General features: G+C 46.4%; 1 protein-coding gene across 7 annotated transcripts in view; it reads right to left on the bottom strand.

Annotated features, from left to right (window-relative positions):
* Nucleotides 1-17,957, bottom strand: part of LOC142557092 (membrane cofactor protein-like) — a 76,724-nt gene that overhangs the window by 14,379 nt on the left and 44,388 nt on the right. For 3 of the 7 annotated variants that reach the window (XM_075668690.1, XM_075668694.1, XM_075668693.1), the window contains exon 6: nt 3,026-3,214. In XM_075668690.1, the coding sequence (XP_075524805.1) occupies nt 3,026-3,214 (189 nt within the window). Of the gene's footprint in view, nt 1-3,025; nt 3,215-6,908; nt 13,134-14,006; nt 14,175-15,139; nt 15,221-17,185; nt 17,360-17,957 lie in introns of those variants that run through there. The other 4 variants (XM_075668688.1, XM_075668689.1, XM_075668691.1 and 1 more) reach the window with 3 other exon arrangements.

Below are 17,957 nucleotides of genomic sequence, written 5' to 3'. Positions count from 1 at the left end.
TTCCGTGAAGCTGCACTTACCGCGAGAACGATATACCTCCGGCCGACGTTCTCCTCTGCTGGCCTCTTCGTCGGCGCGCTGTGGCCCGTCACAACTCCGGGGTGCGCGGCCGCACGAAAACGTGTTCACTAAAGCAAACCGATTCCCATAAAGCCGCATACGTGTTTGCTCTCATAAACTGCAGATGGGCTCGCCGTAGGTCGTGATGTGCGTAAAGTTAATAATAATAATAATATTTGGGGTTTTACGTGCCAAAACCAATTTCTGATTATGAGGCACGCCGTAGTGGAGGACTCCGGAAATTTTGACCACCTGGGGTTCTTTAACGTGCACCTAAATCCATGCACACGGATGTTTTCGCATTACGCCCCCATCGAAATGCGGCCGCCGTGGCCGGGATTCGATCCCGCGACCTCGTGCTCAGCAGCCCAACACCATAGCCACTGAGCAACCACGGCGGGTGTGATGTGCGTAAACTGAGCTGCCAGCCATCGCCTGCGCAATCTTGCAACGCAGCCAAGAAGGCACACATTTATATTCTCAGAAATTCCGGCAAGAATGGCGGGGGATCGGCCTCGCAGCCTGCACGACTTGCGGAGCTCGTTATGAACTCCTTTCTATGTCTATGGGACAAACGCATAGAACACGCGCTAAGAAACCTCCTCCGTAGTGCCTAGGCAGAGTCGCATATGCAAGGAGCAAAAGCCCCCACATTTTCTCTCTCGCGCCCGCTCTTACTCGCGCCTGCGCACAAACGACTGGACAGCCCTCAAATGAACGTCTCGTCCACTTTCGGCGTCCATGCTGAGCTTCACAAAGAGTGACGTCAGCGCCTCTCCTCAGCTTTTCCTTCCTCCGTGCTCTCTACACATCGAACTAGCCCAAACCGAGGTGGCCGCGTTTTGCAAGCTCGGACGGTGAGGGGAGCAGTGGACTGTAGAAATGACGTTGCCATCCCGCATATTTTGACACCTAAATTGCGAATTCTAAGCCGGTGTCCGCCCTCTTCGTTAGGTCAAACGAGGTGTGTGGACAAGCGCACTTGCATGCTTCGCACGTCGTCTGTTGGAGGGGTGGCCGCTCAGGCAGTACACTCACCCTGGCACACTGGCTCCGCACCGGACCACGAGCCGTCACTCAGGCAGACGCGCTCGACTGTTCCAACCAACGTGTAGCCAGCGTCGCACCTGTATTGAACCCTGCTGTTCACGCCTAAAGTGCCTTGAGGTACGTCGACGGCGCCGTTCGATATGGGTGGGGGAGCCGAGCACGTCGTTGAAGGCGGAGCGGCTGGAAGGTTCCGGTGAACGTTGTTTCAGGTCGGACATGACATTTTATTCATCGCTTTTCTTTTACAGCGAAGCTGTCTATATGGCTAGGATCAGGCGGGTCGCGTCCGCGCGTAGACCAACATTTTTTCACACGAGGGCCGATCCCGAAGATAGCGCAGCACCGGGCCGACCCGCGGCGGAGGTGCAGTTCGCCATTAGGGGGCACGCATGCAGAGCTTCGCTGGTCATACTTCTTCAAAGCGTGGAAGGGCACCGAGTGTATTTTTTAAAATGTTTTATAGCGATAGCAATAATAAGGTCACTCCAGGCGAATTTCCACCGTCGGCGCCGCCGTGATGTTCTGTATAAAGTCCAAATGCGATAACATCACGACCGCGCGCCGTATGCAGTAGGTGCGTGCGAAAGTGAGCCGACAAGAATGGTGGCTTGAGGCAGCGCTGTTCTCTCGCGATCGCAAGGGAGGAAGGCGGGGAGGGTGCACGCCGTTTTCTCACGCGCGCAAGGGCGGAACGGAGCGATGTGTGCGCGCGCTAGGAGGAGCGGGGGAAGGGGGGCAGGTTACTGCGTATCTCCTCTTCTACTCCAGCTGCGGCGGCGCAGCGCGGACGCACGCGCCCTATCTTGGGGGGGCAATCTGCGCTGGGCTCGAACGCTTCCCCAACCGGAGATAGCTGATGGCTTCGTGTGCGCTGTGTTCTCGCGCGCCTAGTTCGCGTTGAAGCGAGAGGCAGCACGAAAGGGAATTCGCTCGCCGCTGCTGCCGCTCTTCTTCACGCGAGCGTTCTGGCAGCGAGTGTCCGCGGTCATCGAGCGAGATGTGTCCGTGTTTGGCTGTGCACGCGTGGCAACGTGCTTGTTAATTTAGAGAACGTTTACACACCAGTGTATGTAGCTGATAAAACAACTAACCATAATTCGTACAGCTAATAATTTCCCATCGCAATCAACGCTTCGCCTGCCGGGCGAAGCTGCTTCAAGTGAAGGTATAAACCCTATAAAACCCTCTAAACCATAACGGCAAGTGCCAGAGTGCCCTAAATACTAGGATACCTTTTCCTACGAACCAGCTTCACTCTCGGCACCGAGACAGTTGACGAGCCATGACGTCACGATACAGTGGCTTGTTCAGTTGCCGCGATCACTGTGTCAGCCACAGGCGAGCGCTGCCAAAAACGCGCGTGCAGCACTCGCGTTTATTATGCGTAGCGATGCCAATTACAGCTGAACACTCCAGTTGAATTTCCGCCATCGAACTCGACGTTGCAATGAGGTTCCGTACAAAGTCTTAAGTGCGGCAAGATCCTATTGCGCCCCGCACTCCATGTTGTAGGTGCATGGGGAAGCGCTTCGTGCGAGGGTGATAAGGATGGTGGCTTGACGCGCGCCATTGTTGGAGGACACGTGATAAAGCATGCGCCAGGCCGGAATGACTGGAGGTGGGCACGCGATGCCACGATCAAGCACCCCATAGGTATTCATAGAAGTGGAAGGGGGAGGGGTTAGGCAGGTGAGCTCCCGTCTCCTTCTCTATAGCCCAGTCCACGACCTGCTGTTTATACAGTAGGTCGTGGCCCAGTCGCGCGCCACCCACGTCCTATATGTGGAATTCCCACATGTTCATGCGGGATTATTGGATATGGGACGCGTTCTTTTGTGTCTGCTTTGTCTTTTTACATGCTGGGAAGCCTTCGACGGCTGTTCGCGTCGCCAGATTCGTCTCGCTACGCACTCACCCTGGCAGACGGGCTCGGAGTTCGACCACGAGCCGTCACCCTGGCAGACGCGCTCCGCCACTCCGACCAACGTGTAGCCCGCGTCGCACCGGTACCGGATCTTGGCATTCACGCCGAGCGTGCCCGGTGGCACGTCGACGCCGCCGTTGACTATGGAGCCGGGCCTCGGACACGTCGTCGTACCAGGAGCTGGGAGGTTCGCGCAGAAACACCGTTTCCGTCACCGGGCGCGACTCGCTCGATCGCGACGCTGTTTGCGCATGCTCCGACGAACGTAAGCAACGATATCAGCGTGCGCCGTGGTCGCGATACAGAATGTGTTCAGGGATTGGCTCTGCTTTTGAAGCGAGGCCTTCTTTACCTTTAGGTGTGGCGTGTTGGGTTTCTCGCTGCATATGGATCGGCTCAGCAGGAGAGGCGTTGCAACTGTAGCTCAATAAAGAAATTGCGGTGTGTCGGATGGTGACCCCCGGCACTGCAGCTGCCCTATGCTCTGCCCATTAGCCAACATATATGCGCACGCATGGCAGAATGACCTCGTCACTGCTCCCTTCGTGTAAGCTAGCGCCTTGAGCCGTTTGGCGCGTGTGTGAGCCGGGTCACGTGGCAACACCTCCCTCGTAAAAAAAAAAAAAAAAGAGAGAGCGCGCTTTAATTTATCGATTCCCTTCTTTCCTAGCGGCAGCTAGCGCTTCGCAACACTGTGCCACATTGTCCTGTCTTTGGGATCGGCCTATGTCGGCGGCAGTGAAGGCCGTGCCCGGCGTAGCGCGCGTTGTACATATACACGAAAGGCGAGACACAAGTTTGCGACCAAGTTCAGGCGCCGCCGCCGCGCGTCTCGTTGCAACATCTGCGCTGGACCGCGAGGTGCTTGAGGAAAACGACGACGCTTTCCCTATGCAGTTGACCCCCGTTTAATTCGATTTCTCGCTTAAATCGAACGCACGGCGAGAAACTATACGTTGCCATGGAAAGAAAGCTCGCTGAATTTGAACACGAAAGCATGCCGCTTTAGTGAATCGCAGGAGTCATGAGGGAGGTAGTGGCCGAATACTGCACCAGGGAGACCAATTCATGTTCTGGTGAGGGAGTGTCTTTGTTGAAGCTTAGTGGGCCTTCCTAATTTGGTTGCACCTGGTCTAGTATAGTTGCACTGGTGCTCGGCATTTCTTGCTGGTGTCAGGCACCACTCCAAGCCTGAACATATGGTGGACTGGAGGAGGATTAGAGCTCATGACCTTCAGGTTAGAGGCCCGGTGTTCTACCTATGCTCTACGCCACCACCACGAAACGGCACATTACTTTGATAATCATCTTCAGTTGTATCTGCGGAAATATGATGGACGAGTCCTTTCCCCACTACATCGTGGCAACTCCACGAATGCTTGCGACACCGTCAGCGCTGCCGGCCTACACATATCGCAAACGTGCAACAGGCTGCTAATGCGCTGAAAGGTCGTGCCAGCTTGCATAGTCTTGGGCCGATAGGAATGGTGGCTGCAGCACAAGCGTTCTTGTTGCTTTGTGGTGTCCGTTCCTTCTGTCTAGTCTTCATTTTCCTGCATTGTTTTCGGTTATGAGCATCGCACTTCTGATCCATGTTGAAGGTTCAAGCTAGTTCAGGCCAAAACGAAGATTAAAACGAGTCTATGCATGATAAAAAGAAAGCAGCGAGCATCCGCTATCAATAATCCTGCAGCCACCTGCAGTTAGACACTGAAATGTGGATCAACATTCCGACCACTTTTTGAATGCTTTCAGACCCGTCTTTCAACGGATCAAATTGTGCTGATGCTCACGTTTCCCACGACATTCAACAGGTAATGTCAGAATGCTACAGTCGGAGCAGCCATATTTCAAGTGGCGAACATAGGTTAACTGCCAAAGCTAGACAGTTGCAGTGTAGCTATCATAATCCCCCTCCCCCTTTCTTCCTTTATTTTTAATTGCGTCAAAACCTCGAAATTTAGTATTTTATTTTTTGCAATCAACGAATCATCACATGTGTGTAGAAACTGTACACCCCATCTCCTCTATGCATACACCAGACGACGCGTCAGAAAGGTCGCGGCTCTTGCTAATGTAACCTAATAAAATATACTGGAAACTTGAAACACGGTTGCTGGGCAAGACTGTCGATGGTTCAGGCACTTCTTAACACATTTCCCGCTTCAGAGACATCACACGCCGTGTCGGACGCCGTAGCATGCCACTGCTGCAACTTGCAAGCCTAAGCTACAGTTGTGTATTGCTAACTACAGTTAAGCCTTCCACAATTACGTTTGCCCTCGGTTAAAAAAAAAAAGAAAGAAAGTGTACTGGAGAACCTTGCTAACACCATCACAAACAGCACGCAAATCATTGGCATAACTTTCAAAAACTTGTCCGCTTCACCATATGTGCAACGCATCATAATCGCGCCAGAAACTGACATAAGCACAGATGCACACGCTGTATGACCTGCCGTGCTGTTAAGCCTTTTCAGGTCACCTGACCCCAGTGAATAACCTTTGGCGTGGGAACATTGCTGTAGTTTGGCACCCCCAACACTTTCAGATGATCAGGTAGAGGCCGCACTAAAACAAAGTTTACTGTATTACAATTCTGGTAGTCTTCTTGTGCAGTACGCTTTCTTTTAAAAGAAACTGTCGTACCGAAGCCATTGGCATGCACAGGGACTTTCATTTGGGTGGCCAAGCTATCATAAGTTGTTTTAAATATCATTTTTTTTCTAATTAATCTGTTACAGCAAAGGCAACGAAAACAGAGTTAGGAAGAATACTTGTCAGAGCGACGTGATTTAGTGCACGTCCCTCAAAGCAAAAGCCTGCACTTTGACCAATGCTGAGTTATTGTAGCATAGCTGGTAGGCAGGAACGGCTTGCTCAACATAAGGGCAAACGCAATCATAAATTGATCGTAGGACATAGAGCTGACGGCTGTGCACAGTTGTTATGGGTGCACAGTTATTAGTGCCATGTCCTATATGGCTATGGAATGAATACCTGCTTAGCAAGAAATGTTTCTTGCTGGCAATGTCTGCCTACTAACATGGCCTACCTGGAGAAAAGTCGGGACCTACATACGACAGTTTCCATTAAAAGGAAGTGTTGCATATAAAGAAATACCCAGTATGCTTATCCATGCTTCAGTTCTTTCACTGGCAAACATGGGGACGCTGCAAAAAGGTAGCTCCGGCTCGTTGGTCATACTTCTTGACACAAGAAACTGTTGCACAGAAACACAAGGACGAAGGGAAGCAAATGTTTCCCGTCGCAGTCTAGTACATTTCTCACATTTCCCATTGAGTTTCGCACTACGGTTTCTCACATCAATGGTGGCTGCCTCTGTCATCTCCGCAATTGTAGCGGAGAATCGAGGCAAGCGGTCAGATGAACATATACGTGAATGAAAGATGTCAGTAACACAAGCCCCAGTCTATTTGGTGAAAAAGGTACGGTAGCAAAGGAGCAACACCTATGATGGTTACAACCATATAAGAGTGTGTGCGTGCAGAACACAACGAAGCCACATTCACCGTGGCTACTAGGCTCCATGTTTTAAATGGCAAAATCAACTTTTGCCTCATATCATCTCATTTTGAGGATGAAACATTTGATAGTTACTAAGAACATGATGGATCTAACACACTACTGGCACCGCGAAAGTTTGTTACCTACCTGACGGCACCCCAGTCTTTTGAGTGTCATTTTGGCAACGTTTGTCATAGTGTTGGCGGTATGCGTGTGGCGAGACCGTAGCCAATTTGCATGCATCATCGTAAACGACGAGCCGCATTTAAGCAAGCTTGCTGAAATCATGAGAAAATCATGCAAGCAATGATCGTAGCGACATGAAGAACACACACAGGACACTGATGTAATTTTCGTTGTTTTTTTTACTACACTTTTGTACGTTCGGCGGGGGCAGCCTGCACACAGTGCAAGCGAGAACAGAACTTGAATTAAGCACCACAAGCTGGCGCTCGCCTTGGAACGCACTAACTCGAACATTGCTCTGCCGCAGTGCAAGCTTTCGAGTGTACGGCAAATCTCGTAGCCCCGGCCACACAGGTAACTTCGGATCGCGATCGAGCACGATCGGGAGAATTTCTCGGTCATTAGTGGCTCCCTTCTAAAACATGCGCAAAGGAGCCAATAGCAATTGAAGAATTCGATCGCAATCGAGCTCAATCGTTGACCCAAAGTGGCTGTGTGACACCGGTATTAATAATGCCCTCAATGCTCTGAGCGCAATGGGTCACATACTATGAACCCAGCATGATATGGTTGCACACATGTGTGAATCATGCAGGCTCATTGAAAACAGGGCTATATCATAGCAGGGAGGGCAAATGAAAGCATTGCCGCAAAGGTCACACACGATTCACAACCGCAAGTTACTTGCTAGAAGGTGCACATGGCAGTTCAAGAAGTGATGTAGCCAGCGCTAACACACACAAGTGAGCATGCCATGTGTTGAACAAAAAGGACGTCAAGAATGGTTGCGATGAAGTGTGCAAAGTAGGGCAAAAAAAAAAAAAAACAGCTTGAAATGTTTGGTATGGCACAAGATATTGTACAGATAATCACTCCGCAGGAATTTATTTGGTAATAGAAGAAATATTAGAAAAATCTTTCTGTAATTTTTTTAATTGAAGGACAGCACAACACCAAGTGCCGACTCATTGGTGGAACCACACTATTAATTCAGAAGATACGTGCCTGATGGACATCACTCCAGACGTTTGCAAACACATATGCACACAAAATATCATAACACATTGGTTTGTCCTGCCATCCCTTATGCAGAAAAAATATGAAGACAGGAATTGAGATTCTCAAGGAGAAAAACATTTTCATCATATAAAGAAATCTTTGCAACAGGGTGAAACGTACACAAAATACTGGCCAAATCACCTTGAAGTAAGCATGTTTCGGCTAGCTCATATAAAGTTTCATAGAAATCATGCTGAACTTCATTCAATAAAAACACAAAGAGACTTTGGATATCTACATCTTATCAGTCATTTGGCTTGACAATTGTGCATTCAATCTACAGCTAAATCAAGGACTTGAAACTGTCGAGCTTATCAGAGATTCCAGCTCAACACAATTTGCGTTATGTGCTTTCAAATTACCTGCAGTAGAAAAGTTTCACACATCTAAAATGTGTGGCTACAAGCTATGACAATGCTTGTGATGAGGTCGCATATGAGCCACATCTACTGAACTGTGTTAAACTTGTCAACACAGGCTGCTAATGCCACCTTTGGTACCTACAAATAATTACTTTACAAAAGTGGAAACATCCGCTCTTAAAGGCACAAGCGCAAGGCACAAGATGCAGCAGGAAAATTGATGCCACGACACAAGAGCAAAGGTCTGCGACGAGTGTGTATATTACAAACACTCAAGGCTCATTCACACCAGTGACTTGAAGAGGTTGTGCGACCAGTTGCAAGTAGTCACAAATTGGCTCTGGTTGAAAGCAACTGTTTTGGGTTGGTTGCGCGACTGCAGTTGCAAAGCTGCTGAACCAATCGGCGGCACAGGAACCGGACGTCTGCACACACTGACGTTTATTTTACATGGCGATGGCAGTGTGAGCAGACACGAAGGGCACCAATCGCAAGGTGTTCCAGTGCGGTGATAGAAAAGTCGCACTTGCGGGTATCAATCACCAAAAGTCGCTCCTTGATCGACAGTTGCGGCTGGTCAGGTGATCTCTCTGAGTAGTTGGTGTGAACAAGCCCCAAGGATGCTGCTTGCGCAAACACAGGAAACGATCTCACACAAAGGTTACTGTAGTAAGCGATATTTGTGCACTTCATGACAAAACCAGGTGGACAACTGACTGCTGTAGGGGCTTTCATATGCAAACAGGGGACAATAAAACAGGGGCTCCAAAAATTACCAACTAGCACATTGTTCAGGACAGAGGAAAGAGGAGGCAACAAAACACTGCTAATCATCACCCTGCCTCCACCTTTTCTTCAGTGTCCCGCTTTAATGCCTATTCTAGGCGTTCCTAAAACGTCACACAATCAGTCTAGTTCCACAGTGCTCTGTGAGCACAGATTCTTGGGAAATAAACGAAAAAAAAAAGAGAAACAGTCCCTATTCACAGTATGTCATGGCATGCTTGAACACAAAGTTAATCGAAGGGAAAGAAAGTTCATGAGCTATCGCTAAGGTCTCACAGGTCTGTACTTAAAGTAGTCATTTTCTAAAAACGTGGTTATTTTTTTCCCCTTCCCCCCCGTCACAAAGAATGGCAGGGATTACAGGCCTGCCTGAATCAATCAATCGTTGGCATAATATACAGATTCCTTTCACTTGATTCTATTCCTTTCTCACCATCCGGCATACACAACTGGCTGATCTCAAGAGATAACGTGGGCAGAGGCCTAGGTATGGACCGCTAACAAAGGACAAAGAATAGTACTGAAATAGAATCGTTCCATTATTCTGGCCCACGTCTTAACAGTGAGCTTATATACTAGGTCATTTATTTTGTTAGAAGCAGACTTATATCTCCTGCCGTAGATATAACTACAAGTCTGTTTCCATTAAAACAGAACGTAAGCGGGATGGTATAATGTACCAATTCCTTCTGCAAAATTCTATGCAACTCTTATCATCCACCATTCACAGCCTGAAGCCTGATAAGGAATGACATTAAAATAGAATACGTAATTAAACTATTTTGGCCAAGCACTCTGAAAACTTCGTAATCATTCGTTGCTTACAGTGGTCGCATGTACGAATCTTTCTTTCACGAGTGTCTTGAGACCAAGGCCAACTTTTAAGCGTGAACACCTTTAGAACTTTTCCCATCTGGTTCCGATTCTGGGCATAACGTCAAATGCGTTCGACCCACCCTGACAAATTTCACTGTGCAACAGAAAACCAGCATGAGATTTTCAAGCCCAATGGCGCAGGAATATGCAGCACAAAATAAAATTGTAAGCGGAGTACATCTAGATTGGTTAGCATAATGCAGCGGTATGTACAAGCAACAGGAAGGCATTTGAACAAGCATGAATGTATTGAGGTGCTCCATTTCTTACATTGCAGCACAGAATTTACATCACCATCGGTCATTTAAAGAAATGAACTACAAAAGAGCCTTTCGTCTCTGAAGTTATTCTGTAGTTCCCTGCGGGACGATGAACCCTTTGCCAAAGCAATGGTTGTGGGAGCCTGGCCTTAAAGTTAATCAGCTTGGAAAGCCACATACGTACTACGGCACTTGGAGGCAACATGCTTGAGTGCCCGACCGTAGATATACCCCTAGCATCTCTCTCTTTCCCTCCCTCATCTCCCCCTTCATGTGTAGCGTAGCAAACTCTAGAAAGTCTAGTTAATCTGTCTGCATTTCCTTCCTTCAATATCACCCTCTCTCGGTAGTTTCCTACACATAGTCCAGGCTTATTTACAAATACGCATTAATAGTACAGCATCGGTAAAGTAACGAGAGTAATTTGAAAGAAAAAGGGCGATTAAAGGGATTAATACTATGCCATTACTCAATTTCTAAATTTTTTTTTTTATACGAGTACAGTGATGTTGGGTATAGTCTGCAACCTGACTATATTTTCACTATGGCCGAGAGAACAGTTTGTAAAAGACGAAAACAATGAAATAAACGTTGCAGCAGACTTTTGCGAGACTAGAAAAAGAATTAATGCAAGCGGGAACACCATCTCCAGAAAAGGCAGTGTTTTGGCAAGTACAGCAAATGCATGTAAAACGCAGTAAATGCTTTACTGGGAAGACAAAAACACTATCGAAAGCAGGATGCCGTGCAAAAGATAAAAATATGGAAGGTGCAGTAAGAAAGGCAATGAAAAAAAACATCATCTTTGACAAGCAATGTAACATCACCACTCCTCACAAGATAACTGTAGCTTCTCCAGAATGCTATGGTCAATGTGCAGAAAGCAATGCATGTTGCTGATTAAGAATACATCCAGCAGCAGGAATGCTGCTTCAGACAGCCTCCAAGACTGTAGCAGAAATAATTAGCTCACCAGTTCCTGAACCACTCCCATTTCCACATAATAGTTCAATGCAATGCATTCTCAGTGTTGTGGTGTCATAATTCCAAAGCTATGCTGACTAGGGTTGCTACCTGTTTGGTTTTCAGCTGGTACAGTTTCTTGTAGATGGTAACAGTTGCCAGTTCAACCTATACCAATCTGTCCCGTGGTTGGTTGGATGATTAATGAATATGTTGCAACAATTATCGGTAGATTGAGTGCATTAGAAGGCAAAGTAAAATGAGTAAACTATGCTTACACATCAGCAACAATTTGGTAAAACTTCAACAGCTACACACTGCTTTTTATCTGTCCTCAATTAAATGTCTGGTATGCTGTGCATAGTAATGCAACTTACTAGTTCAGCTGACAACTCACGTTGCATTAAAAGTTACCGAAACATTGCTTTTGTTTGGTTTGAGTGTGTGGTGCCCGTTCAAAAAAATAATCCAATGGCCCTCCTTCGCACCCTGTCTGCTTACAACCCACATTCCAGTTTCTCATTGTTGTAAAAGTCACAACCCTAACCACGACACCGTTGGCTAAAAAAAATTATTACTAGCCGCTTGGCGTAGCACTGAATATTTTTTGCTAGCACTCCCAGCAAAAATATGTATCGCTTTGTTTTCAGGTCGGAGTGGCAGTAAATCAATGACCCTTGTAACAGGTACCTGTACAGTGTGTCGAGGTAAGCCACAATGCAAAACACCTCTGTTGTGCTCCATTTGCTGACTAACGGCTGATGGTTCTTAACAGAAATGCTGGTAGCCATGATTTACTTTCATGACCGAGTACTAAGGACCTTACCTGCACTACACATATAGCACAGATGAATGTTGATGCAGTGAGTGCTACAGCAATAATGCAATGAGATATGCAGGTAACTTTCTGCTTGTGTGCTACTGGCAGTCTTAGGCAAGTCACTGCTTAAGCTTAAATGTAACAGGACCAATGGGACCTAATAAGAGGACTTTCTCCTAATCCTTCAGCCCTTTAAACTTAAGATTCCTTGTTCTGCAACGCAAAGTTCAGATAGCAGCAAAAATAAATTTCACCAGAAGGCAGATATCAGTCTGCCTATATTAGCAGCTAAGCCAGTCAACTTCAATGATACATTGTGTTGTGCACCATGCAGTCCTTGCTGCTGCTTTTCAAGTCAGCTACAAGATATTCCATTTACGAATTTCACATACTTGCACATATGTGAGAAAATGAAGCCCACTGGCTGCACATGGTTGCCTCTTGTAATCCTAAGCCAGCATGCCCATTTCACGTGTATGAAACCGGGTGATCAAGTAGCAGAAAGTACATAGTTCAAAACCAGGATGCATTACTATAGATGAGTGGGTCACCTAATTTTTCTTTCAGGCTTAAGCCATCAGTGACGCCGTATCCTTAAACAAGCCGAGCACTTTGGCAACGCGTCACCATGCTTAGCAGCCCAACGCTTCCATCGCAATGCCGCAAAAACAGCTCCAGTCTGCCCGCAGATATGGGACACTCTGCTGGCGACCATACGAATGAAAGTGACTTGAGGCAAAACCACGACACCTATGCACCTAGATGCTCAAAGCAGTGCGACAATGCCAACTATTCCATGTGAGCTCATCAACTCGTGCAACACACCCTGTCTGCCACTCACTTAATCACAAAAAGACAGTCACACACTGCTCACAAGTGCTGGACAAGAAACAATGGCCTCCAGTTTTCATGCCCGCTGACCAACAAGCTGATGCTGAAAGCTAATGGCCTGACAATCTGCTGGGGACAGGCCACTCGGCAGCGATAGCCTGCAGGTCGCCAGTCGCTTAACCTGCGTCACAATGCGCACGGCTCATAAGCTCGTCACAGGAAACGGTTTTCCCAGCCTCGCCACCTCGTCGTTGGATATTGCATCGTACGGTCCCGGCTTTCGTATCTGCCGCCTGTAGCCACGAGGTGGAGGCGTACGCCGCCGTCTCCGTCGCATGATGTAAAAAAATCCTAGGCAGCACAGCACGAGAGACGCGAGAACTGCGAGACAGACGCTGAGTATGATGATCCATGGCGGAGGCGCAGTGCCTACAAGAGAGACACCAAGATTTATTGGCAAATGAGCGAGCAATGTAGCAAGACCTTACATTGTTGACACTGACCACTCAGACACATGACAGACTTTGGATACTACAAGGTCGTATACAGTGTGTCATGCACTGAGACACCAAAATTCTAGTTGTGTTATCAATTTAAACTGCCGAGTGTTTCAGGGGAGACCTTAAGTGATTATTAAACATAATGCAGCAGAGATTAGGAAACAACTTTTATTCCACAACACATAATTTTCTTCAACATCTACACAGCGGTTTTCTTGTGCATGACAGTAGTCCATTTTTTTAGTATTAACAAGGCATGAAACGATGCCAAGCAATTTACTGAACGAGATGATAATAAAATGTGACAATGTTGCAAAATTTAAGCACAAAGAAAACAGTGGTAAGTGACAAAACATCACTGAAGTAGTTAAGAGCATGGATCACTACGAACGCCTATGTACAACAAACTGCTTTCTTGCACATTTGCTGCAGGTGTTCGGCCTGACTAGAATACTGAAATACTTCTTGTTACAGCAGAAGCCAGGTGAAAATTACCCTCCTGATTTTGGTAACCATAAACAGAATAAGTGGTTTAAAGAACAAGAATGTGTGGCTACATCCATGTGTGGCTATCTGGTACAGAGCAATTTCACTTACACAGGCAAATTTGCATTTGCAAACTCCAAAAGCTTCCCTGGGAACTCATGTGGCTGCACCAGATTGACTCACGGAATTCGCCATAAGCAAGCAAAGCAGGCGCCCGTACATGTCTTGCAGACGTCAACGAAGACACTTAGTGGTAAACATGTTCACACCTCTAAACCCGTGACAATAGACAAAGCAGCTAGGAAGATTCACTCACATGTTGGAGTCGTTAGAGGATCCCATACGCCCGTCGGCCTGCACAGGAGTGTTGCAGGCCCGTGCAAGGTGTAGCCTTCGTCACAGGTAAAGAAGACGGACGCGTTGATTTTGAAGCCGTCACTGCTGAACAGCTTGCCGTTGGTTGGACTTGACAGTGGGCTACACTCTGTCAGTAGCAATGTGGCGCAGAAGCGCGCATTTTGAAAGGTGCAATGCAGGAATGACGAGGAGAGATGGGAGTAGGGAAGCACCGAAACGCATGCAGAAGCCAGCAAGAATGTAGCCGCAACATAAAACGGAGACAGAAAAGCCCGGGGAAAGTACAAAATCAAGCGGCGAAGCCACAAGAAGATGGGGGTACAAGGCCGCAACAGTAAACGGTAGTTTCAGGAGAGTCAACAGTGAAAAGTGGTAGACACGTGCAATGATATTTGTGCCCAGTGTGCAAGCAAGATGAAGACAAAAAAACACAAAAGAAGGAGGGAACAAAAGCACATTTTGGTTTCGATCAAATCAGGCAAGCCAGGGTAGGAACAACAGATGATGAATGATGCAGCCATTTGAGACAGAAGGAAAGGAAGGTGCAGGTTTTTGTAGGTTTTAATCAACAACAGTGCAAAGAAAGCAGCCCAAGGGTTGAACGAAATTGCACAATATGAACCAAGCCAGGAAGTAAGGAATATGCATGTTTGGAACGAAAGAAACATAAATAGTATGAAATCAGGACACATTTAATGTGCAAGGAGAGGAAGAAGGCAGTAAAGGGAAGACATGCATATTGGCAGTGAACAAGCAACAGGCCATGTGGATGAAAGAGGGGTAAAGGAGGAAAAAAGAACAAACATAAAAAGTGCGTTACGAGTGTGACCAGTGCAAATGTCTTGGCATAATTAAGTGAACATTCAGACAATGTAAATGACAGGAACAAATTTCGACGAACACTGGTTTCGCATTACCACATTTACGGATCTCTTCACCACATAGAGTACTTCCTCACCGATCAATTCCATGTGCATAATGAAGCATACGTTTTCATCATGTGACACGTGAATGATATGTTCACAAATGTATCAACATAGTCATGAAGGCTAATGCATTAAAAAAAAAGAAAGGAACGTATTGAATACTAACGTGCTGCTGGTAAAGGTGTACTAGCAGTTGTAGTTGGCGGGGGACGGGGTGGAGGCGATGGCGCTGGTGGTGCTGGTGTTGCTATTGTTGGCAACAAAGAAAGAAAAAGACAACATGACCAGTCAATACAGCAACCTCCACAGATAATAGAAAACCGGGCACGGAAGGATCTGCAACAGGCCGGGTGACCAGAGAAAAATGGAAGAGTGAAACAGCAAGAAAGTTTAGGTGAGAAATGATGGGGCTGAGCCGGATACAAAATACAGCGCCTGGTTAAATCTCAGAAATGACCTCTGCAGTATTTGTAGCAGGAATTGTAACTTAAACTTTGCCTGAAGTCAAGCGACATGACAATGTATTGACACAGCCCTACTATACATGTGTCCTTCTCACCTAAAGCATACAAAAATAGCAGCACTTAAGAAAACTCAACAATGAACAAAGTTTTGCTGCAGTTCCGTTCAACCATGAACTGTCCAGACAAAAGTACCATAATGGTAAGTATAACAGGCAGCATTGGTGTGTATGTGTGAAGAGAGACTGTTTTGATCCAACACCCTTCTCGATATCACATTCAACTAATGTTCCACAGACACTTAAAACTTGGCTCCCAGAAAATATGATGAAGAGAAGACCAAGTGACAAATAAAGCCTGGATACACGGTTCCATTTCCCAAAACTTTGTAGCAAGGGCCATATTTTATTTACGATTTCATTTTCTATTATTTTTGCTCTTCACAATTGGCTTGGACGGGGCTCAAACACTGGTGTGATCCCTACACAACAGCGATTGACCACTCAGCCTGTTGCATGGCAGTGTCCAAGACAATCATGGAGAGAAAAGAATGAAAAACGAAATAGATCATTTGAATATACGGTCCCAGGGCTCATTTATGTTGAAGATTTGGTTACTTTTACTTGACAGACGACTTCAAGTTATAAGCATAACTTTTCCCATCAAGTTAGTGCCAAAAGAGAAAAACCAACTCTGCTAATAAACTTGCAAGTACAGGCACACACAGTTTAGTCCACTGCGTTCACATGTCAAAAACCTTGAATTGGAAATGGAAGAGCGAAGTCAGAAGAATGGCCACAGAGCAAAGTTATAATGCATATCGCTGTTTGCAACCAAAAGAGACCAAAAGAAGCAAGAAAAACCACCCAGAAAGATATTCGACACAGAGGTGGAAAGAGAATACAAGACGGAAGGCACAAAACAACATGCATAAGAATGCAACAAGTCAAGCCAAGAGTGGGTAAGCTGAACCATGCAGGAATACTTTGCAAAAGAACAAAAGCTCACGATGTCGGCCAGTCTTGATAGCAGGCTAGCACTACTGTTAGCTATGCCTGGCTATTTATGGGCAGAAGGTATGATTCGTGCGAGCTTATGAAGACAGTGAAGTATTCACTGCTGTGCTAAAGTTGGACCATTGATAGTTGATAAATCATTTTCATTTTTTTTTTCATTAATGTGTTACTTTTAACCATGTGTGCAACATATCTAACAGTGCATTGTCTATGTACTTTTGGTACACACTTCTACACACACCTGTACATTGCCTATTTTGTGTGCTCAAATGTATGTTGGTTCCCCAACAAGTTGTTTTTCATTGATGTTAATGCAAAAGATTGTTTGTTACTTAATGTTATTGCTACTCGCATTACCAATGTTACTGTTTTGGTAATGTCATCCATACTTTGTGCTCAAGTGATTACGCTATACATTTTTCTTCAATTAACATTTTTTGCTCGTTTTGCGTACAAAGTCACGAAACAGGCAAGTTCTTGTTGTGTTGCCCTGTCTGTCATCGCTGTCCTGTCTGCTCGCTCACAAGCACTTTGTGTAGGCAAGGAATTAGGAAAAAAACAAAAGGAACAACCAATTCAATCCATGCAGGCCATCCAACAACAAGCCAACAAAGGAGCACATGTCACCGGACAAGGAAACCACAAGATGGAGGAAAACCGGCAAGAGCAAAGGGTGGCAGGCACTGCAGCTGGTAGACCGGTGGGACACAGAAGGGCAATCAGAAATTGACAAACGTTTTTGCTTAGTGTCCGTGCACCCCGGTGGATCTGGACTCCACTTGAGGTCTTCGCCGCACCGGGCAGCCCCTCGCTTGCCGTCATCGCAGACGTAGATGACGTGGGCCCCGACCCCGTAATCGCCGTTGGTTTTAATTTCTCCGAATGGCAGCTTTGGTGGCGGGCAACGCTCTGAAAGGTTTTTCCATTAAAGCCAAGTCAAATGCTGACACCAGAGTCGAATGGCATTAAAACAGACGAACAAAACTAGAAGAACAAAAAAAAATAAAAGGAGAAAAAGAAAGAGCTCGCCTCTCATTCATCATTTCCCTTCATGCTGCATTCAAGTGAATGTCGAGGCAAACGACTCATAATAAAAACTACAAATACTACTTTATTATCACAGAAGAGGCCTTAATAACGCTTTGCTGGCTGAAGTTTCATTTCAGCCTGCTGCGACTTGTTAGCATCGATGAAGCAGACAAAGCAGAGCACAAAGCCTATGGTTTTACAGGTCTGTGCAAATGATGAAAAAAAAAAGAAAGAAGAAAATATCAAGCAATAAACTCTACTTGTTACTCCACGGTATTTACAATTAGTATGGTTATCTTTACAGTTAGCTCCACAGTGCCACCTCCCATCTACACCTCCATTATTTTGCTAATGGTATCATCGGTAGCCAGATTAGGACTGCCCAATGAATACAAGATCACAGCGTATCAGTGGGAGGCACTGACTCTGCGTAGGCGTTAACGGCATGAGGCGTATGGCCATTAATAAGCTGTACCAT

This window comes from Dermacentor variabilis, chromosome 9, assembly GCF_050947875.1.
Source record: "Dermacentor variabilis isolate Ectoservices chromosome 9, ASM5094787v1, whole genome shotgun sequence".
Classification (NCBI taxonomy): Eukaryota; Metazoa; Arthropoda; class Arachnida; order Ixodida; family Ixodidae; genus Dermacentor; species Dermacentor variabilis.
The sequence above is the reverse complement of the archived record's forward strand: the minus strand, read 5'-3'. Positions and strand labels throughout refer to the sequence as shown.